We start from the raw sequence: 23,117 nt of genomic DNA, 5'->3' as shown, positions 1-23,117 counted from the left end.
AATACTGGATACCGACAGCACTTAAGCGACTGCAGCTATCGAGCTCGGTGGTAAAGAATAAATATTTAGTTGGTAGGGGCTGCCTGGCCGGGGCGGTAAAGGCGTGCTCGGTTCGCCCGGAAGGACGTGGGTTCGAATCCCCGTCAGGAAGTCGTAAAATTTAAGAAATGAGATTTCCACTTCCGGAGTTGCATATGGCCCTGAGGTTCACTCAGCCTACACCAAAAATGAGTACCAGGTTAATTCCTGGGAGCAAAGGCGGCCGGGCGTAAAGCTAACCACTCTAGCCCATCAAGTGTCGAGGTTACGGATAGTGGAAGCCTTTACCTTCCACCCCTCCCAGGCCCTTCATGGCCTGTACGGAGAAGACTTGGTAACATACCTGGGTGTGAGGTATTGTTTTGTGGAGCATGGCATGCGTTCAAAAACATATTTCCCTTTCTTTTAACTGTGTATTTGCGAGAAATATTACAAGATGGGAGCCTCCGTGGGTCAGACGGCAGTGCGTCGGCCTCTCACCGCTGGATACCGTGGTTCAAATCCCGGTCACTCCATGTGATATTTGTGCTGGACAAAGCGGAAGCGGGACAGATTTTTCTCAGTGTAGTCCTGTTTCCCTGTCATCTTTCATTCCAGCAACACTTTCCATTATAATTTCATAGCATATATCAGTCATTAATAAATCACTTTGGGAATGGCGACCCCATTGTACTAATAGCCTATATATGATTCATTCATTACATCCCTGACCCGGTCAAAAACTGAAAAACAGATTGTAGGTTTTCAGTGGGTTGGAAAATAATGCCATTAAGGAACGGGCGACAAAAATGGAAATTGCATTTCAAGTGACAAGGAACACCTACAACAAAAATATTTTATCTTATGGGGCTAAACTGAGGTATCTTGACACTGTTGTTAAACCTGAATGCCTGTACGCAACAGAAACATTGACATGATTGGAAAAGGTGGACTCGAAGATATCCGGAAGAGAGAAAGAAAAATGCTAAGAAAAATTCAGGGCCCGAAGGTAAAAAAATGAGGAGATGAGACTCAAATCTAACAAAGAATAGAAGAAGTGGTTGAGCTGATGAGAAAGAGAAGCTTACAGTTCTATGGACACTTGTTGAGGATGAACAGTAATAGATTAACGAAGAGAATCTTTGAATTTTTCAGGAAAAGGAAGACAGAAGTGAAGTTGGTTTAGACGAAGATGGGGGTTCCGAAAAGTTATATCACGGCTAAATGGTTAGCGTGTTGGCCTTTGGTCACAGGGGTCCCGGGTTCGATTCCCGGTAGGGTCGGCAATTTTCACCATAATTGGTTAATTCCCCCTGGCACGGGGCCCGGGTGTATGTGTCGTCTTCATCATCATTTCATCCTCATCACGACGCGCAGGTTGCCTACGGGAGTCAAATGAAAAGACCTGCACCTGGCAAGCCGAAGTCCTCGGACACCTCCCGGCACTAAAAGCCATGCGCCATTTCATTTTATGGACAGAGATCAATTTAGACAACTTGTCAAAAAGTTCCGCGGTTTCCAGGAGACTGGGGAAACGCTAGTGAGGAAATGGAGGTCCTATACAGAAGAGCAGAAAAAGGAAGTAGGAGAAAGGATGAAAACTGGCTGAGAGTGAAGACAGAGAAGGTTAAAAATACTGCAGATTGTCAAACTTGGTCCATAGACGGCCGAAACATCATTTAAAAAAGAAATAATAATAATAATAATAATAATAATAATAATAATAATAATAATAATAATAATATGTGGCAGACTTTCCGACTTTCTGCATCTACTGTGTATGGGAAATTACATGTTATTGTAGTGGAGAATAGTGTTGTGACAAGCACCCAGTCCCCAAGCCGATGAATTAACCATTTAAGATTTAAATCCCGAAGACCTCTGGACCACGGTGATCAGCCATCCAACGAGTCGGACACTTAGTAGGCCTAATATATTTAGACAGATAGTTGCAGAAGTGATATTTGCAGTCAGGCTAGGCACGCACTTGCGATTAATATTCGCCTGATTGTTGAACGGCAAAAATGGGACGATTTGTTAGAAATGCGAATGCACGTACATGCGACTGCAAAATAGCAGTGATTCAAAAGATGCAACCAGACCTACTGTATTTCCTCGGCGGCTTGCATATCGCTTCTTGGAATGTGTCATATAGATAAGAACGGACCTTCAGCGACCATTCGGTCGCAGTTCAAGTGTTAGAAGTGCTTTGTCTACACTGTCCTGACCGCTTGAATTATGAATTGCGCCAGAAATGTCAGATAAACTGTGATGATGGCTTCATAAAATAATAGTATGCTTGTTACAGATTGATAATGAAGACGGAATAAACAAATACATAATTGGAAACTTTCCTCAGTTGAACCCAGATATTTGTAGGGTTGCTGGAGCCAATCAAAATCATTTTGGCCAGATGACCTTCCAAACACCACATGATTTTTTAAGAGCATATTCCAACAAAAATTGACCGGGATTCGAACGTCAGCCGTCGGGTAGAAAGCTGTTGCTAAGCCACTGCGGTAATCATGTACCCCAAAAGAATAACTGAATTAGTAATTAAAGGTTAACATTTTATGCATTTCTGGTTTTTCGTTTCTTTTATATAATTAATCATTTTGTTTATAATATCCGTACTTCAAAACTACTTAAAATCACTGGATATAAAACTATATAAGTACCTCAGGGTTACTGATAAACGCTCGGCTGGTGGTAGAGAAGTTCTCCGTTTTCTGTCTTTGTATTATGTGATTTTTGGTTCTCCCCGAAACTCAAAGCTAACTTCACTAACTTTACTTTTACAACGATGCTCACATAAGGTGGTAAAGGCGGCAAAGGCGTGCTCGGTTCATCCGTCATCCGGAAGGACGTGGGTTCGATTCTCCGTCAGGAAGTCGGAGGTGCACATGGCGCCGAGGTTCACTCTCCCTGCACCAAAAGTGAGTAACAGTAAAAGGCGGCCGAGCGTAGAGCTAACCACTCTACCCTACAAAGACTCGAGGTTATGGATAGTAGAGGCCTTTCACCTTCCATCCTTCCCATGGCCTTCATGGCCTATACCAGGCCCTCTCAAACGCCCAAAATCTCACGCGTGCACAGTGTATCGGTGCCACTCGGCTCGGCTCGAACCAACGCTTCGTCTCTGGGCTACTCGGGTAAGCTTGGCCCAACTCGGCTCGTATTTGGAGCGCTACGGAGCAAGTAAGGAAGAGGGAGACAGGCGGAGCGAGCGAGACAGGTGTGGGGAAAGAGAGAGAGAGACAGGGCTATTGTTCCAAATCGAGGAGTGGGGGTCTGCACTTTGGTCAACCAAGCGAAGTTGTCTTTGCACCACGCACAGCGCAATGCACTGGTGCATGCACCCTGAGAGGCCCTGGCCTATACGGAGATGACTTTCCCTTTTGCTTACAGTAGTTTTCATATAACTTGTAGAATTAACTTTTCGTTAATCTTTGACATGAAATTGGATACACCCAGCAGCGACTTTTGCCGCTCGTCTCAAAAGGGAGTAAAAGAGCAATCACACCAAGTTATTTCGTTTAATTCAATAGTGCAACTGCGCAGTACGCACATCAGAATACACTTCAGCAACAGCGATTTTTCTGTCGCAGCAACCCGAAATACACTTAAGAAAATGGAAATTGCAACACCATGAAGGCATTGGCAGTTTGTATTGATTTTCAAGATATAGAACGATGCCATGTAGATATGTAAACGATTAAAGTTTCAGACCCATTGGATTGTTGCTACAGGTCTCCCCACGTGATTGGTCGCGGAGGAATCAACTCCAGTATACGGACTCTGGTGTAGCGTAGTTGACTTGCAGTCTATGCAGTGAAGTGTTCCACGTCAGACATGCCTCGACGACAGAGAAGAGCACGCTATCAACAACTGTCGCCGTTTGAGAGGGCTCGGATAATTGGGCTGTGTGAGGCTGGATTATCGCTAAGGACTGTCGCTGCACGTGTTGGCCGACAGGCATCTACGGTATAACGTGTATGGCAGCAGTGGTCAAATGAAGGTACCCACACTCGTAGACCTGCCACAGGCCTAGCGCGACGGACGACTGTGAGAGAGGAACCCCATGCAACAGCAGCGCAAATTCGAGCAGCTGTGGCACCCCACGTTACACAACAAACAGTTGATAATCGCCTGCGTGCAGCTGGCTTACGAGCTCGTGTCCCTACAGAAGGTGTTCCATTGACCCCACAACAGCGACGTGTAAGGCTGGCCTGGCGTCGAGAAAGATCGACGTGGCTCGACGAATGGCATAGGGTCGTCTTTAGTGATGAACCGCGCTTCTGTCTTGCCCGCAGTGATAACCGGAATCGTGTGCGCCGATGTACCGGGGAGAGGGGCCGCCCAGATCTTATTGTCGAGAGGCACACAGGGCCAACACCAAGCATTATGGTCTGGGGAGCTATTGGCTTTAATGTGAAATCACAATTAGTGCTTGTTAAGGGCACTATGGCTGCTCGACAGTAAGTTGATAGGGTACTCAATCCAGTGGTTGTCCCTATGATGGCGAACATTGCTAATGGGATGTTTCAGCAGGACAATGCCGGGGTTCACATTGCACGCATCTCCAGAGAAGCTCTCCACGACATCACAACCTTAGAATGGCCCGCCAGATCCCCGGACCTCAGTCCTATTGAGCATGTGTGGGACATGATGGGTCGACAACTGGCCAACTTCCCTCAGCCACCCACAACTCTGGAACAACTGACCCGTGCAGTGCAGCAAGCATGGGCCACAATTCCTCAGAAAGCGATCCAGGGCCTTATTGACTCCATGCCTCGACGAATTCATCAATGTATTGCAGCTCGTGGTGGGCATATACTGTATTGATTGTTGTCCAAACTTGCGATCAGAGGGACCTGAAAGTGTAATCATCGAATCATAACCGAACACTCGTCCTGCATGATCAATTGCCAGCAATGTAGCACCACTCTTTCTGGGTGTTGCAATTTTCATTTTCTTCAGTGTAGCATCGCACCTGCACGCCTACCCTCCAAGTGTTGATACTGATTACGACTAGAAGAAGTCCTCTTTTGAAGTACTGTATGACAAAATTTATGATAATTTAGTACATATAGACCCTATCACATCGCCAGATACGTCAATTAGTCAGTTGGCATGATGCGATTGTTTTAATGTCAACTGAAGGTTTCAGTTATTGATTATTTATCGACTTGAAGGGTTAATATACCGTACAGCGTGTCAAATTTGTCACTTTTCTATCCCTCTAAGGGAAACATATTCGGTTCATTTTAAATAAAACGATACGTTCTCAATGTTGGTTCCTTGGATTTATTCGAGACTAGGTATTGTACCTGTCCTTGCCGATTTCTTTATACAGTTTCAGAAAATGCATTGTCATAATCAGACATGCAAAGCCCGTAAAAATAAAATTGTGGGCCCCATGGGCGCCCACAGGGTCTTTTCCAGGGGGGCACATTAACAATTTTCTTGAATATAAAAACCAATATAACATCAGCAACATTAAATTGTTTACAGAAACTTCCAGTTATAACATATGCTAGATGACTGTCAGTAATTTCAGTTTATGAAATAATCTGGTATGATATTAAACAATTGAACATCAACATCTTTAGAATTCCAGGGGGGGCAAGTGCCCCCCTTGCCCCCCCCTTGCGGGCGCCCATGGTGGGCCCCCTCCTGAGGTGTTATAATCTACATCGTGAAAATACAGTAGTTTCTCTCATCGGTTGGCCGGCAGGCACGGCCCTGCCTCCCGTTGACTCATCATTTCCCGTTACACAGCGTAGTGACAACACGGAAATGCCCGCACTTCGCTGTTCAGGTCCGTGCTTAGTCCGTGTATTAAGTGTTGATCTGTCGCTCCGACTGCTCTCGAGTTGTGAAATGCTACTTTGGAGTATAATTCTCATAATGCCTCCACATGTGTACACGACAGAGGAAAGGGTATTTATGTACGGTAATTACCTGTAAAAATATTCTTGCAGGGAAGACGTTAGGCGATTTGTAACACAATTTCCAGGTGTACGCCCTCCACATAGAGAGACCATGCGGAAACTCGTAAACAAATTGAGAGGAACTGCTTTTTTACTCGATAAGAAGCGAAGTGTAGAAAAATGAGTTCTTAACGAAGAAAATGTAAAATAAATCGCAGAAAAATTAGAATATACGCCTACAAAATCCTTAAGGCGACTTGGACAAGAAGGCGGAGAGCTCAGCATGGTGGGCTACGAAAATGTTAAAATTGAAACCGTACAAGGGAACTTAAAAAAATAAACTGTATGCAAGAATCCCTCACACGTTGGACGAACTGAAAGAACATATCCGGAGATAAATAGCCTCAGTTACGGAAGACGAACTTATGCTTGTGAACTGTAATTTCCTAAGATGATGCCAGAAATGCGTAGATGCATGAGGAGAACATTTCCAACATCTCCTGTCATAAGGTACGAGCATATTTTCTTAATACTTAATTACTCATTGTCTTGATTTTAATTGTTATCTCATGTCATGCAGGATAAAGTGAGCGAAGTGTTGTCCTTGTTGCTATGTCGCAGGGTGGGGAGTGATGAGTCAACGGGAGCGCCTGCCGGCCAACCGATGAGAGAAACTCACTGTATAATTTTTGCTTTAAACTATTTATTTCTATAAGTCTACACATTTTTATTGTTGTCATGATCCAAATTACTTGTCACTATACTGATAATTTTTAAAGAAAGTGTATATATGGGTGAGAGGTGGAAAGTCCACAAAGCACCTTTTTAACGTCCACCACCGTATCGTAACGGTTAGCGTTATTAACTATCGCCCTCGGAGACCCAGGTCCGATTCCAGGTACTGCCAGAAATTTAAGATTGGCAGGAGGACTGGTATGTGGTTAAAAAAGTACTTGCAGCTCACCTCTACACCATCTCGGGACGAGGACACGCATTTAATTTCTAATCGTTTTAATGATTTTGTTGATTAGGTTTAGGGGCTTAAGACTTGTAAATTATCACCTCGTGTAGGCCTACTTGAAGTTATCTGATAACCGGTGTCGTTGTGATGGATGTAGTAGTTTATGTACTGTGACCAGGGCCGAATTTAACTACTGCAACGCCTCTGGGCCGCCCCCTTCCTTAAACCTGATAAGACAAAATCGCACTTACTATTATTTTAATATAATGAATAAACTAACACAGTTGAATGCTTTCAAAGTAAAATATCAAACGTTAATACTATTAAATAATAATAATAATAATAATAATAATAATAATAATAATAATAATATAATGGATGGACAAGCTATGATGACTAAATTTGGAAAAATTTCTTAAATAAATTCAAAGACCTTGGCGAAATAATTCAACCTTCTGGATTAAATCGTGAAGCAAATAAGGAAATGATGACTAAATTATAGAAAGCATATCGAATCGCTTGGAACACAATATAACAAAAAATCATTATCTCGGGAAAAAACTAAGACATTATAATACAGTAATAAAACCTGAAACATTATACGCATCCGAAACCTTAATCATTGGCTATAGATCACACATAAAAGATATAGAAAAACAAGAAAGAAAAATGTTACGGAAAATTTTCGGCCCTGTCTGCACCGAGGGAGCATGGATGAAAAGGAAATCTCATCAAATGTATTGCCATACTGAAAAAGTCTCAGACACTATCAGGAAAAGGAGGTTGAAATTATTATGGTGACATTCTCAGAATGAACAATGATAGACTGACCAGAATAATTCTAAATTCTGCTCTCACGCTGAAAGTCAAGAATAACTGGCTAAATGAAATAGGATCAGATATTCAGGAAATCAACATCAACAAGGAGACTGTGAAGAACTGATCTGCTTTCAGAACACTGAATAATAACCGTTGTTTCGCGGAGCCAAAATCTAGAACTAACAAAACCGGGAGAGAAGAACGTAAGAAGAATTTCAGTGAGAGGATGAAGAGATTTTGGGAAGAAAAGAAGGCAAAATCATCAGCTAATTGAATTCAAGCGTGCTCGTCAATTGGTCGTAACGATGTGAATAATAATAATAATAATAATAATAATAATAATAATAATAATAATAATAATAATAATAATAATAATAATTGTACCGGGCGGTACACCTCCACGCCGCTAGTTCAAATATTGCCCCAATCGAAACTCCTCTACAGGAGAAAGCCTGAACTTTAAAAAACTGTATTAACTCAACAGTTTCTCCGAAGATGGCTCTGTGTGAATTTTGATGTGTTTTTGTTTGCCATTGATCAAGAAGTGTGGACGTTTTCTACCAGATGTCTCTACAAAAAAAAAAAAATGGTAATACACTGTGGTGTAATGGAATGTACTCTCCTGAAGAAATTTTGTATTCCTGAGTTTTGTTTTTACTAAATTTTGTTCTGTGGTTTGTGGGTTGGCAACATTAATCCTTTCTTTCCGCCTGTTTTGAATTTAACCAATCACTAATTTCTGTAATTAATTTTCCTCAAATCATTGCTTTCTTCTTCGAATTTCCATGTGTAATTATTTGTCTACCAATAAAATTGGGGGCGTGTCTTCTCATTCCTGAAAGGTCTCGAATTTTCCACGAGAGTATAAAAACTGCTGATTTCCTTGTCTCGGAGCCACTTCAGTAACATCTAACTCAGTGTGTGGATATGTAGCAGGGGGCGGGAAGGGTCTCTTTCTTCAAGCAGCAGTTCTTCTACAAGGTAATGGCCTTTTAACATCTTCATTTCTTGCTAGCTCAGCCGTCTAACTCTCGGGGAGGGTTCGAATCCTTTAATATGTAACCCACCTTTTTAAAATGTAAATTCCTTTTCTGTTTATGTACAATCTACTAATCTCTTTTACTGTAAAGCGGGGATAGAGTGTACTTTACCCTCTCGAGCTCCCCTTCATTTTGAAATTGAGGTGACTACGTTTTCATAACCGTTTCTTCTCTTCCTTGATGTATTAAAGTTTTCTCATACGAGTCACCTCCCTAGCTTGGGATTAGCCCCTGTATTATCGGCCTAGCGCCACATAGATTTAAAAAAACTTTAGTGTAGGAGTGCAAGTAATCGCCTCCATTCAATTTTGTATTTTGGGCCATTTATTTAACTCGTTTTGTTTTCCTTCCTGAGAAGGCCCAGTAGATTGGGTACGACGTACCCCTGTACCATTATATGTGTGCCTTGAGGGCAGTTAGTGTGAAGTCTGCTTATGGCCTCCTGATAGGCTTGAACTTTGAGAGCGGGTCTGCTCTTTCCTAAATTTGATCTCTGTGAGGCTTAACATTGTAATTAGGAGCAAGTGCTCCTTGGCATGATGGGGTTTTCTGCCCCTTTGTTCAATTTTGTACCTTGGTAAAGTTGGGCTATAGCTCAGGGATTGTGATTGTGGGGCTCGAAGCCCAGACCTTGTAATAATCCCCTAACACTTGTAATTTCTTTGTATCGGATTTTGGCTTGTTGTTGACTTGTTAAGTTTTCAAATTCTATGTTACCATTGTTAAGTTTTGAAAATATAACCTTTGTTGAAATTTTAATTCATCTTTCGAACTTGTAGTTAGAACCATTCCAGCCCGCACCTTCTTTCACCTCTGCCTTCCACGGATAACTCCGTAACAATAATAATAATAATAATAATAATAATAATAATAATAATAATAATAATAATAATTTGTTTAATTCGTATCAGAAGCAATACATCATATAAATTATTAGTTGAGAATGAGAAACAATAATTAGATAACTGGTAAAACACACTGAAGATACATTCAAAGTAACAATTATATCATATCGGACCAGAATTTGGTAAGATCTCGACCATTTGGTGTGGCCTTCACTTAGGCCCGGTTTCACAGTTTGAGTTTAAGCCGAAGCTTTAGTAAGCCACGCACGCCGCTTAAGCAAGGCTTACTCTTTGGCTTAAACACTACGAGTTTCACAGTAGAGGGACCATGTGCAGCTTTACTAAGCTGAACATCTCCGAAGTTGGTAATGCTTGCGCATGCGCAGTGATTCAATTCTCATCTTTGTTTACATCCGTAGCCTATGATTGATTGACTTGTAGGTTATACATCGTTTCTAGAGGGCAAACGGTTGGAAATAGGTATATACCATCGCGGACTTTTTTGTAGAGGTTTCTATGCTCTACAATTCGTACACTTACACTTGGGGTCTATCGTTGATGGTTCACGCAGCGTAAGCCAAGAAAGCAAGTGACCGACCGACATTTTTGTCTCTTGAGCCTCGAAATATATTCAGAAATATAAGTTATTTATTAATGTTATTGGTTTTACGTCCCACTAACTATGAATTTGAGCACCTTCACCACAGGACTGAGACAGGATCGGACCTGCCAAGTTGGGCTATAAGAGGGCCAGCGCTCTACCATCTGATCTGAATCCTTAGCTTAAACCTCAGTTTCATACAGCTTAAGCCAGTCACAGATAAGCTCGGCTTACCACTTGCACTCCCCACTGTGAAACTCGTCCAGAGTTTAAGCTCCCGCTTAAGCCCGATCCAAGGCTTAAGCGTATACTGTGAAACCGGGCCTAAATCTTGCATGGTGCAAACGAGAGGGCGGGAGTTGCAATGGAGGAGGTGCACCATGGTTTGTTCCTCTCCGCAGGCACAGAGGGTTGATTCTTCAGATAGACCCCACTTCTTCATATTAATCTTAGATTCACCGACCCCAGACCGCAGCCTGTTCAGACTCTTCCATGTAGACCACAACTCTTCATAACCGGCTGGAAGAGTTTCACATGGATCCATTCATCCATTGAGATGCAGACAGCCAGATGGCGTCAAATTGAAATGTCTGCACACGGTAGCTGAGGCCATACGATTATTATTATTATTATTATTGAGATGAAGGTTTCTGGATCTCCAGGAAGTTAGTATTGATGATTGAGGTGACTCCGAAAGGCACTCAGTAGAATGTAGAAAACTTATCCTGGATTTCAATCTATGTTGAGAAGGTTGATAATCATGTAGGCCTAATCCTGCTCGTGGTGCCCCTGCATAGGTAGTCGGAATTGAATTTCCGTTACTGAACTCAGCGTTAGCATTCCAGAAGCATCATTAAAGTACATTATTATTATTATTATTATTATTATTATTATTATTATTATTATTATTATTATTATTATTATTATTATTATTATTATTATTATTCTTTCTTCGTTATGCCCGTTTACAGAGCGCGTTGGAACTTGTTAGCTTGATGATAGTTTTTCTTTCTTCTTCTCCTCCTCCCAAAATCTCTTCATGAACTCGATATGCTGTTTCTTGCGTTCTTCCGTCCATTGTTTCCCTGTGGTTCTTTTAGCCTTTTCCGTGAACGTGTGCTTTGCAACCAGATTCCCAAAAGCCTTGCGATCCCTGATGATATCTTCTGTGATGTTCATTTCTTTTAAGTCCTGCTTTATTTCCTCAAACCAGCTTATTTTGACCTTCTTTGAATTAATTATACCAAGCAGGTTTATTTTTTGCATATCTAGTGTCGTCCATTCTACAGATGTGGCCATAGAATTTCTATCGTCTCCTGCGTACGGTATCGGTGAAATTGTCGATTGCTTTGTCCAAATCTACAGTCTTCCTTTTCATCCATATACCATTTACATGAACGGGGCCATATATTTTCCTCAGAATTTTTCGTTCTTGTTTTTCAATTTCATCCATTTTAGAGTGGCCTCCTAGAGATGTGGTTTCTGAGGCATACAAGGCTTCCGGAAGAACAACAGTCTTGTAATGCCGAAGTTTTGCATTTCGTGACATCGCTCTTTTATTGTAGTGGTTCCATGTTATTCGGTATGCTTTCAGGAGTTTGGTGGCTCTTTCTAAATTAGTTTTCCTGTCCAATCCGGATGGTACAATGATTTCTCCTAGATATGCTATCTCGTGCAACTTCTCTATGGCATACCTGGTTTCTTCACTAGTCTTGGTAAAGATAGCTAGATCATCAGAAAAAGCTAGACACTTCACGTTAATTCTTTGTCCCTGAGTACCAATGTTTATACCTTCGATTTCTTTTCCCCATTCCCTGATGACTTTGTCTAACACTAAGTTAAAAAGGATTGGGGAGAGGCCATCTCCTTGTCGAACTCCTGTATGCACTTCAAAAGGCTCTGATAGTTCACCTAGAAACTTCACTTGAGATGTTGTGTCTGTGAGAGTCTGGCGGATTAATTCTGTGGTCTTCTTGTCCACACTGAGCTCTCCTAGGATGTCCACAACAGTTTGTCTGTCGATAGAGTCATACGCCTTCTTAAAGTCCACAAAGGTGACAAATGTGGTGGTACTGCGGCGTATCCTTAATATCGTCTTCAGACTCCAAATTTGCTCAGAACACGATCTACCTTTTCTGAAGCGTACTTGGTATTCACCAATCAATTGATCTGTTTGTTGTTCTACTCTGTTTAATAGCGCTTTAGATAGAACCTTGTATATACTGTAACTGGTAAAAGGTATATGCCTCTGTAGTTGTTGGGGTCCGCTCGATCGCCTTTCTTATGTAATGGATGGATAATGGCATTCTTCCAGTCCTTCGGAATCATCATGGTCTCCCATATTTCTGTTAAGAGCGTATGAATTCTTCTGATGAGGTCATCTCCTCCTATTTTCAACATTTCTGCAGTTATGCCATCGTTCCCAGGGGCTTTATTATTTTTGAGCGATTGGATTATCTCTTTTATTTCTTGAGTTGTTGGGGGCTGTGAGTCTGGGTTTGGTGGAGGTTTTTCAAACTGTAGTCTTTCAATTGGTGGATCGCAGTTCAGTAGATTTTGGAAATAGTCAGCCAGTATCTTGCTGTTCTCTTTACTGTTTGTCTCTAGTGATCCGTTAGGTCGACGAAAACTTAATGTTGGTGGTTTGTACCCTGATAAGTCCTCACGAAATGTCTTGTAGAAACTTTGAGTGTTATTTTTCTGGAAATCCTGTTCTATCTCTGCGAGTCTGTTTTTCTCGTATGTACGTTTTTCGCGGCGGATTGTTTTTGAGGTCAGTTTTTGAGTCTTTAGGAAATTCTGCCATCTGTCGACTGTTCTATGTCCATTCCATTGATTCCATGCTTTGATTCTGTCATTGATAGCTTCATCACAGGTTGTGTTCCACCATCTGTGTTTACATTTCCTGGGTGGCAGTCCGAATTTCATTGCTGATGACTGTAATGTGTTGCAAAAATCTGGTCATACCTTAGGATCTTGATCGTGTATGTCACGTACGAAAATGTCGGCGTTCTTCCTCAGGCAGTCCGGATCCACTCTTGGAAATTGGCTGCCTTTAGGTCTGGATCTGTTTGGTTGGAACCTAACCTTTATTTGCGTAAGGTAGTGATCTGAATCAACAACTCCCTTCCGTACTTTAACATTCTGAATCTCAAGCATATTCTTTACGGAAATAGCAACATGATCAATCTGGAATTCCCCTAGCAATGGGTTAGGTGATCTCCAAGTTTTCTTTTTATGTAAAGGCCTCATAAAGTGCGTTGACATGAGTCTCAGCATGAATTATGTACAAAAGCTAATTGGACGTTCTCCGTTCTTATTAGTCCGCCAATGTGCAGGATGAAGTCCTACGATTGATCCGTATTTCTTCTCTCTGCCAACCTGTGCATTGAAATCCCCTAATAAGATTTTAACGTGATGTTTAGGGATCTTGCTAGTAGTTTCTTCAAGCAGTTCCCAAAAGTCTTCTACTTTCTGAGGATTTTTCTTATTGTCTATGTTAGTGGGGGCATGGGCATTTATCAAGGCATATGCTTTGTTGCTTGATTTCACTTGGTGATGTAAAGTCGATGACTGAATCTAAGATGGTTTTCCTTACTCCAAAAGCCGTCCCCAAGTATTGATAAATTCCCTTTAAAATTTATGGCTGGTTTACCCTTAAATATCCTGAAGTTTTCAGAGTCAAAGTGGTTCTCATCTTGGAATCTGGCTTCTTGGATATTATTATTATTATTATTATTATTATTATTATTATTATTATTATTATTATTATTATTATTATTATTATTATTATTATTACTTAACTGAAAGAGCAGACGCCTGTCAACTCTGCAGAATTCGCTATCCCATATTTTAAACATTAGCACGTATTCACGATGAGAGTGGACATTCTCATGTTCCGTAAACCGCTGAATTCCATGCTTCCAACCATTGAAGCCGGTTGTTGCAAACTGGGATGTGTCTCCAAATATTTTACAAGGAGCACGTGGTTGTCTCTAGGTGGCGTTGATTCGCCGCCCGTTTGAATAAGTTGCAGCCCGAAGTCATCTTGATACCCGTACGCAGAACAGAGGGAGCTGTGTTTCAACGCTGTGCTGGTATTTATAGTATTATAACCGACAGCTTTCGCATAAGCGGAACGAAAATTCCGTTATTCGTGTCGGGAGCTTTCGTTCTAGAATACTACGAAAGATTTCGTTTTCAAACTATTAGAGTTTTTCAATTTTGCCGCCCTGGTCCCGGGACCATACGGTCCATGCCTAAATACGGATCTGACTGTGTAAGGATTAGGTCTAGGATTTGGATAGATGCCACGTGACTTAAAAAAATGTACTGTCCCAGTACTCTCATGGAGATTGTGGAATACCTCGGCAGTAAACTACTGTGCCCTCACAAGGGACACTAGCCAAAATGCACATTTCGATTTTGATTAAACTAATCTCACTGAAAATATTTTCAAAATGATGAACATTGACACATATACTGTCGGCAAACATCAATGTCTTACAAGAAACTGTGGAGAATTTGGTCCGAAAGAGAGAGAACATTTATTGCAACCAGTAAACGTTTACCTAACTGCTTCTAGATCTGGAAAACTAACAAAGGATTATCTGAAAGCATGATCTAAGGAATGGTTCATCGAAAGGGGGTTACCACTTTCGGAAGTTGCAAGGGGGGCAGTCTGGATGATTTACTGATATGGCCTTGTAATAATACTCAACATAGCTTAGCTGTGTTGATACTGCTACACGGCTGAACGCAACGGGAAACTACAGCCGTAACTAACTCCCGAGGACATGCAGCTCTCTCTGTATGAATGATGTACTGATGATGGCTTCCTCCCGGGTAAAATATTCCGGAGGTAAACTACTCCCTCATTCGGATCTTCGGGTGGGGACTACACGAAACGGGGCGATCATCAGGAAGATGGATACTGACATTCTGCGAGTCGGAGAGTGGAATGTTAGAAGTTTGAATCGTTGTGGTAGATTAGAGAATCTGAATAGGGAGATGGACAGACTGAAGTTAGATGTAGTTGGTATAAGTGAAGAACGTTGGCAGGAAGAACAGAATGTTTGGTCAGGCGACTACAGAATTGTCAACACAAAATCAAACAGGGGAAATGCAGGAGTTGGTTTAAGAATGAATAAGAAAATAGGGCAGCGGGTAAGCTACTATGACCAGCATAGTGAAAGAATTATTATTATCGTCAAGATAGACACCAAACCAATGCCTACCACAATAGTGCAGGTCTACATGCCTACTAGCTCAGCGGATGATGAGGAAATCGAAAGAATGTATGAAGAGATAGAAGATTTAATACAATATGTAAAAGGTGACGAGAATCTAATTGTGAAGGGAAAATGGAATGCAGTGGTAGGCCAAGGAAGAGAAGGTAACACAGTATGAGAATTCGGATTGGCACAAAGGAACGAAAGAGGAAGTCGGCTGGTTGAATTCTGCACTGATCATAATTTAGTCCTTGCCAATACTTGGTTCAAAGACCACAAACGACGGCTTTATACGTGGACGAGACCTGGAGACACTGGAAGGTATCAAATAGACTTCATTATGATTAGGCAGAGATTCAGAAACCAGGTGTTGGATTGCAAAACTTTCCCAGGAGCAGACGTGGACTCTGACCACAACTTGTTGGTCATGAACTGCCATCTGAAGCTGAAAGAAATTGAAGAAAGTAAAGAATGCAAAAAGATGGGATCTAGACAAGTTGAAAGAAAAGAGGGTGAGGGATTGTTTCAAGGAACAAGTTGCAAACGGACTAAATGAAATGGCTGAAGGAAACTCAATAGAGGAAGAGTGGATAGTCATGAAAAATGAAGTCAACAGGGCTGTTGAAGAAAAGTTAGTAAGGAAGAAAAGATCAACTAAGAATCAGTGGATAACTCAGGAGATACTGGACCTGATTGATGAACGACGAAAATACAAGAATACTAGAAATGAAGAGGGCAGAAAAGAATACAGACGATTAAAGAATTAAGTGGATAGAAAGTGCAAGGTAGCTAAGGAAGACTGGCTGAAGGAGAAGTGCAAGGATGTCGAAGGTTGTATGGTCCTAGGAAAGGTAGATACTGCATACAGGAAAATCAAGGAAACCTTTGGAGAAAGGAAATCTAGGTGTATGAATCTTAAGAGCTGAGATGGAAAGTCACTTCTAGGGAAAGAAGACAAAGCAGAAAAATGGCAGGAAAATAACAGTTGTATCAAGGTGAAGATGTAGGTAATTTGGTTCTGGAACGAGAAGAGGCTGTTGATGCTGATGAAATGGGAGACCCAATTTTGAGGTCAGATTTTGACAGAGCTGTGAGCGACCTAAATAGGAACAAGGCACCTGGAATTGATGACATTCCTCTGAATTACTGACTGCCTTAGGAGAAACCAGCATGGCAAGGTTGTTCCATTTAGTGTGTAAGATGTATGAGACAGGAGAAATCCCATCCGATTTTCGGCAGAATGTTGTTATACCTATTCCCAAGAAAACCGGTCCTGACAGGTGTGAAAACTATCGCACCATTAGTTTAGTATCTCATGCCTGCAAAATGTTAACACGTATTATTTACAGGAGAATGGAAAAACAAGTTGAAGCTGAGTTGAGAGACGATTAATTTGGTTTCAGAAAAAATGTAGGAACACGTGAAGCAATCCTGACTTTACGTCTGATCTTAGAGGATCGAATCAAGAAGGACAAGCCCACGTACATGGCATTCGTATATCTAGAAAAGGCATTCGATAATGTTGATTGGACCAAGCTATTTAAGATTCTGAAGGTGATTGGGATCAGATACCGAGAACGAAGAATTATCTACAATCTGTATAAAAATCAGTCTGCAGTGATAAGAATCGCGGGCTTTGAAAAATAAGCAGCAATACAGAAAGGAGTGAGGCAAGGCTGCAGTTTGTCCCTCCCCCTCCTTTTCAATGTTTACATAGAACAGGCAGTAAAGGAAACCTAAGAGGAATTTGGAAAGGGAACCACAATCCAAGGAGAGGAAATCAAAACCTTGAGATTTGCCGATGATATTGTTAATTTATCTGAGTCTGCAGATCTCGAGAAGCTGCTGAATGGTATGGACGAAGTCTTGGGTAAGGAGTACAAGATGAAAATAAATAAGTCCAAAACAAAAGTAATGGAATGCAGTCGAACGAAGGCAGGTGATGTAGGAAATATTAAATTAGGAAATGAAGTCTTAAAGGAAGTAGATGAATATTGTTACTTGGGTAGTAAAATAACTAACGATGTTAGAAATGAGGAGGACATAAAATGCAGATTAGCACAAGCAAGGAAGAGCTTTCTTAAGAAAAGAAATTTGCTCACTTCAAACATTGATATAGGAATTAGGAGGATGTTTTTGAAGACTTTCGTGTGGAGCATGGCATTGTATGGAAGTGAAACATGGACGATAACTAGTTCAGGTTTCGAAATGTGGTCTTACAGAAGAATGCTGAAGGTGAGATGGATAGATCGAATCACAAATGAAGAGATAATGAATCGAATTGGCGAGAGGAGATCGATTTGGATAAATTTGACGAGAAGAAGAGATAGAATGGTAGGACACATCTTAAGACACCCCGGACTTGTTCAGTTGGTTTTTGAAGGAAGTGTAGGTGGTAAGAACGGTACGGGTAGACCAAGGTATGGATATGACAAGCAGATTAGAGCAGATATGGGATGCAGTAGTTACGTAGAAATGAAACGGTTAGCACAGTATAGGGTGGCATGGAGGCCTGCATCAAACCAGTCTATGGACTGATGACTCAAACAACAACTTATTCTTCTCACATGTTACTGAAGAAACTATTTTATTAGTAAATCCTTGGACAACTAACAATGCCGTCAAACCTTATGTAATTTCTCCTGATTTAAAGAGTTGGAAATACCAACGATTCTTAAAGATACTCAATCTCTTGTTCAATCACTCACTGTGTATGGATTCCCAAATGTAGAAAAAATTTATAGAAAAATCCAGTTCAACTCTCTTTCTCCAGCAGATAAACCAAACTTCATGAGTGTAAAGATTTTCACTTCTTAACCTGCGGTTAGTGACAGAAATCATTGTGTTGCTATCACTTTTGCATTAATGATAGTTAATGTAACATTAAGTAGCTTTATCGGCTAGTTAAACCCTTTCCTAGTGTTTACCCCTGTGGGTGGGGGAGGTAGAATATAACCACGGTGTATCCTGCCTCTCGTAAGAGGCGACTAAACGGGCCCCAGGGGCTCTTAACTTCGGACCGATGGTTAGCGACCTCGGGGTCCGTAGCTTTGTCCTGGCATTACTTCCACGTACTTGTGCCAGGTTCTTCACTTTCACCTATACTACCTGACCTCCCTTGGTCAACTCTTGTTCTTTTCCGACCCCGGCGGTATTAAAAATGGAGGCCTAGGGAGTTTTTCATTTTCACGCCATTTGTTGCCCTTGTTGTCTATCTTTGGCCGATACCTTCATTTTCGAAGTGTTGGACCCCTTCCATTTTTCCCTCTGAATAGTGTTATATAGAGAGTGGTTGCCTAGATCTATTTCCTCTTTAAACAATAATCACCACCAGAACCACCATCACTTCCTCTTGCTTTTTACAAGTCTGCAACAGCAGTTCTATTTTCGCTATTGGGCATTGATGATTGCCGACAAACGCGCTTGAATTTTCCACCAAAGGCTTAGGTGAAATGGTAGTAACAATTGCACAAGTTGGCAAGTGGATAGATAGCTATACTGGCAGTCTCAAACTTAATCTTCACCTCTTTAGGTTTCCAGCAGGGCAAAATTTATTTCATTAATGAAAAGAGTCTGTCGTAGGTCAATCTTTGCTCGTTGAGAAGGAATCTAAACGCAACGGGTATGACGTTCAACTCTTCCTCCGTGCTATCGATATCAGCGTGAATCATATATACAGTATTTGCGTAAATTGCTTGCTGGAACACTAAAGAGTTCCGTCCATGAAATATTTTCCATGGGTCTACAAAATTTTCCTGCCTTTTTGGCAGGAAAACACGAGAATCTTGTCTTCCTTTCCATATGCTAACATTAATTTTCAGATGTTCACCCTTCAGTTCAATTAACTTTTTTTTTTTTTTTTTTTTTTTTTTTTTTTTTTTTTTTGCTATTGGCTTTACGTCGCACCGACACAGATAGGTCTTATGGCGACGATGGGATAGGAAAGGCTTAGGAGTTGGAAGGAAGCGGCCGTGGCCTTATTTAAGGTACAGCCCCAGCATTTGCCTGGTGTGAAAATGGGAAACCACGGAAAACCATTTTCAGGGCTGCCGATAGTGGGATTCGAACCTACTATCTCCCGGATGCAAGCTCACAGCCGCGCGCCTCTACGCGCACGGCCAACTCGCCCGGTACTTTTCTTTCTTTAGGACCCTGCATATCTTCTTGAAATTTGTTCGTGTTATAATTCATATTTATTTTCAAACTCTCATAGGCCTATTTAGGAACTTCTGATCCGAAGTGAAAACCCTGGCTGAACAAAGGTTTTATTTCCTCTCGATAAATCTTCAGTATTTGGTTATCTTCTCGTGCCCTCCTCCTTGATGCTATTTTGTTACAGCGTGCTAGCTTACATGTATGTTCGTATGTACTAATTACTTCTTCTTGTTTGGTCACCAACGTTCCGCAAACAGGGAAGAAACATAAGGTGGAACTGATCACGACCCGAGATAAACGAAATTTGAAAGGTACAGATAGATGGACAATTTTTTCGGTATATATTGTTGAGGATTGCCTGCTGCCATTTCTTGATGGATACAGTACTTTTCTATCCATCTCTTAGCACAGGCCAGAGTAAAGTGTAGCTTCCACCGAAGACCCAGTCTCATCCATGGCTGTGACAATATGGAAGCTGCTGGGGTATGGGTGGTGCTGAGTAATGACATTCAGAGCACGACTAGTGCATCTGAGTGTTATGAAAGGTGTTGCTCATAGGGTCAGTCGTGCTGCAATAGCACTTTCTGACCCAGTGAGGAAAGCAATGGCAAACTACCTCACTCCTCGTCTTGCCTAGTACGCCTCATTTTGGTGCTGACATTGGTTTTTGCGGTTTCCTTATAACCCCATAACTTTGGTGGTGCTATTTGAGGATCCAACCAGCCTCTGGGCTTATGACCTAACAGACAGACATTGTTGAGGAATTGTTTTTCTTATTTAATTCTTGGTGTTACATGTTGGGAGGCCTCAGGATCGATCTATGGCTTGTTACTAATTTGGTTCGAGTGACTAGTGAGAGTGGTTGAGGGGATATCCTTGGTGCAGACTCCGGTCACAGACAAACATTGCTATTGGTTTGCTTTCTGTTCCAATGAAGGTAACCATAGAACAGAAGACTAATGACTCATGGGTTCTATAATGTCAGAAAGTTTTATTTTCCCCTCATACAATGAGAATAATGAAATAGCTTAACATTTGACTAGGACAGCAAATTTAACGTGATAGATCATCAGATTCGTACAGGGGATCCTAGATGTTTCAAAATTATACTGAATTCGACTTCATCAATCTCAGAAATAAAATACTGTAAGGTCCAAAACATTTTCTTGAAGTGAACAAAACAAACTGTTCTGTCACATTGTAGGTGCTTCGTTCCAGGCTGCGACAACGTCACGAACCCGGACTACTCTGCCGACTGGGTATCTCGTGCGGTTCCTTCCATGCAGAAGCCCCATAGTGAAGGTACCTTTGTTCCAGCTCAGTGTACCCGATACAAGAACCCCAGTGGCAACAGCAGCTGTCCAGATGAGTTCTTGAAAGAAGAAGAGACCTGTGATCGATGGGTGTTCAAAGATAACGAATGGACTATTGTGGGAGAGGTAAGTTTATGTATCAAAAGTCAAGTGGACCTTCATGAAGAACGACTTGCATTTTACACCGTCCAGCTATTAATATGTACAAGTAACAAATTTGGTATAGTGCATAGCCTAGTCATTAAGCAGGGTTTGTGCCCTTAGGTTCGTTCGTAATCTGTTTTCCCTCCAGGGTCGGTTTTTCTCTCGGACTCAGTGAGGGATCCCACCTCTACCGCCTCAAGGGCAGTGTCGTGGAGCTTCAGACTCTGGGTCTGGGATACAACTGGAGAGGATGACTAGTACCTCGCCCAGGCGGCCTCACCTGCTGCGCTGAACAGGGGCCTTGTGGGGGGATGGGAAGTTTGGAAAGGATAGACAAGGAAGAAGGAAGGAAGCGGCCGTGACCTTAAGTTAGGTACCATCCCGGCATTTGCCTGGAGGAGAAGTGGGAAACCACGGAAAACCAATTCGAGGATGGCTGAGGAGGGAATCGAACCCTCCTCTACTCAGTTGACCTCCCGAGGCTGAGTGGACCCCGTTCCAGCCCTCGTACCACTTTTCAAATTTCGTGGCAGAGCCGGGAATCGAACCCGGGCTTCTGGGGGTGGCAGCTAATCACACTAACCACTACACCACAGAGGCGGATTTTGCCCTTAGGTAACGACTGAAATGTCAGTGTGGCATATTGTAAGAGAAAGAAATCTGAATCTTCCACAATGAACCGAATTGTTAGCTGCGAACTATTCGGCGTTAAAAACATATTTCATCATCCTCCCTGGTGCTCAAAAAATTCAAAATTAAGTTCAAAAAATGTCAGATTCCCTTCTTATACCGTAGACTGTGTTATCGTTTCCTCATTTTCACAAATTTAAACAAATATTTTTAGGAAGTGCAATATATTCGCGGGAACTGGACTGATCCTGGATATAAGAACGGATAATACCACCCTGCTATCAAATTACGTGGAACTGCTGTAGTAGACCACACATCTCGTGGGATAAGAGGGTCGAGACCCAATCCCGTGAGCAATTTTAGCCCTTCGGCCTTTTGGGCCTTGAGTGCAACTTTCGATAAGGTTTCTAACTAGACTGCATAGGTGTTATGGTGGTGGTACTTTTGAGAACGGAATCGCACTGGTCAGGATGTGACCTGCACCCCGGAGGGTGGATTTAGTTTAAGAGAGACTTTGGTCGCTTATGAAGAAGACCGTCAGTATCATAATTACCCAGATTGGATATGAGTGGGTTGGGATTGGAGTTCAGGTTGTAGTAGAATCTTTGTGCAGAGATCAGAATTCTGGTGTATACTTCATCAATTTGTTGATCATTATGTATATCGCGATTCCGTTCGTACCATTGCGCACCACTGATCATGCGAAGTGCACGATTTTGAAAGCGCTGAACTTTGTTGAGGTGCGTTTTGGCTGCGATCCCCCAGACAGGACTGGCATACTCAAGGATTGGCCATATGGAGGTTTTGTACAGCAGGAGCCTGTTTTCTAAGTTGAGCCCATTATCGGCTTTCGTTAGACGTATAATTTCGTACAGGCGTTTATATGCCTGGGCCAAAATTCTTTCAATGTGTTGCCTAAACGTTAATCTTCTGTCCAGGGAAACACCCAGGTATTTAGCGACATTTGACCACCGGATCACCTCGCCGAAAAAGACCAGTGGTAGTGGGTCAGAATAAGCTCGTTTGGAGAAGAGAGTAGCACTGCTCTTTGTAACGTTGATTTTAATTCTCCACTGTCGGAGCCAAGGTTCGATAGTGGAGAGGGCTTCTTGAAGGTAATTTTGTACTCTGGGTGTTTGCCAGGATACAGAAGAGATAGCGGTGTCGTCCGCATACATATAGACATTCACGCGCCGTGGACGGGGTATGTCAGACATATATAGGTTGAAAAGAACCGGTGAGAGGACCCCCCCCCCCTGAGGGACCCCGGCGTTAATGGGGCGGGGTTCCGACAGGGAGTTGCCAACTTGTACTTGAAATTTTCTTTGTGAGAGATAGCTATGAAGAAGGTGAATCAGGTATTTGGGAATCTGAAGAAGACTGAGTTTGTAGATTAGTCCCTCGTGCCATACCCTGTCGAACGCACG

At 41.9% G+C, this 23,117-nt stretch overlaps 1 protein-coding gene across 6 annotated transcripts in view; it reads left to right on the top strand.

The window, feature by feature from the left end:
- Positions 1-23,117, top strand: part of LOC136858170 (organic cation transporter protein) — a 279,009-nt gene that overhangs the window by 173,516 nt on the left and 82,376 nt on the right. For all 6 annotated transcript variants that reach the window (XM_067137523.2, XM_067137520.2, XM_067137524.2 and 3 more), the window contains one exon: positions 20,808-21,042. In XM_067137523.2, coding sequence (XP_066993624.1) covers positions 20,808-21,042 — 235 coding nt within the window. The remainder of the gene's footprint in view (positions 1-20,807; positions 21,043-23,117) is intronic.

Source organism: Anabrus simplex, chromosome 1 (assembly GCF_040414725.1).
Source record: "Anabrus simplex isolate iqAnaSimp1 chromosome 1, ASM4041472v1, whole genome shotgun sequence".
NCBI classification, from domain to species: domain Eukaryota; kingdom Metazoa; phylum Arthropoda; class Insecta; order Orthoptera; family Tettigoniidae; genus Anabrus; species Anabrus simplex.
This window is presented reverse-complemented; position numbering and strand designations above follow the sequence as displayed.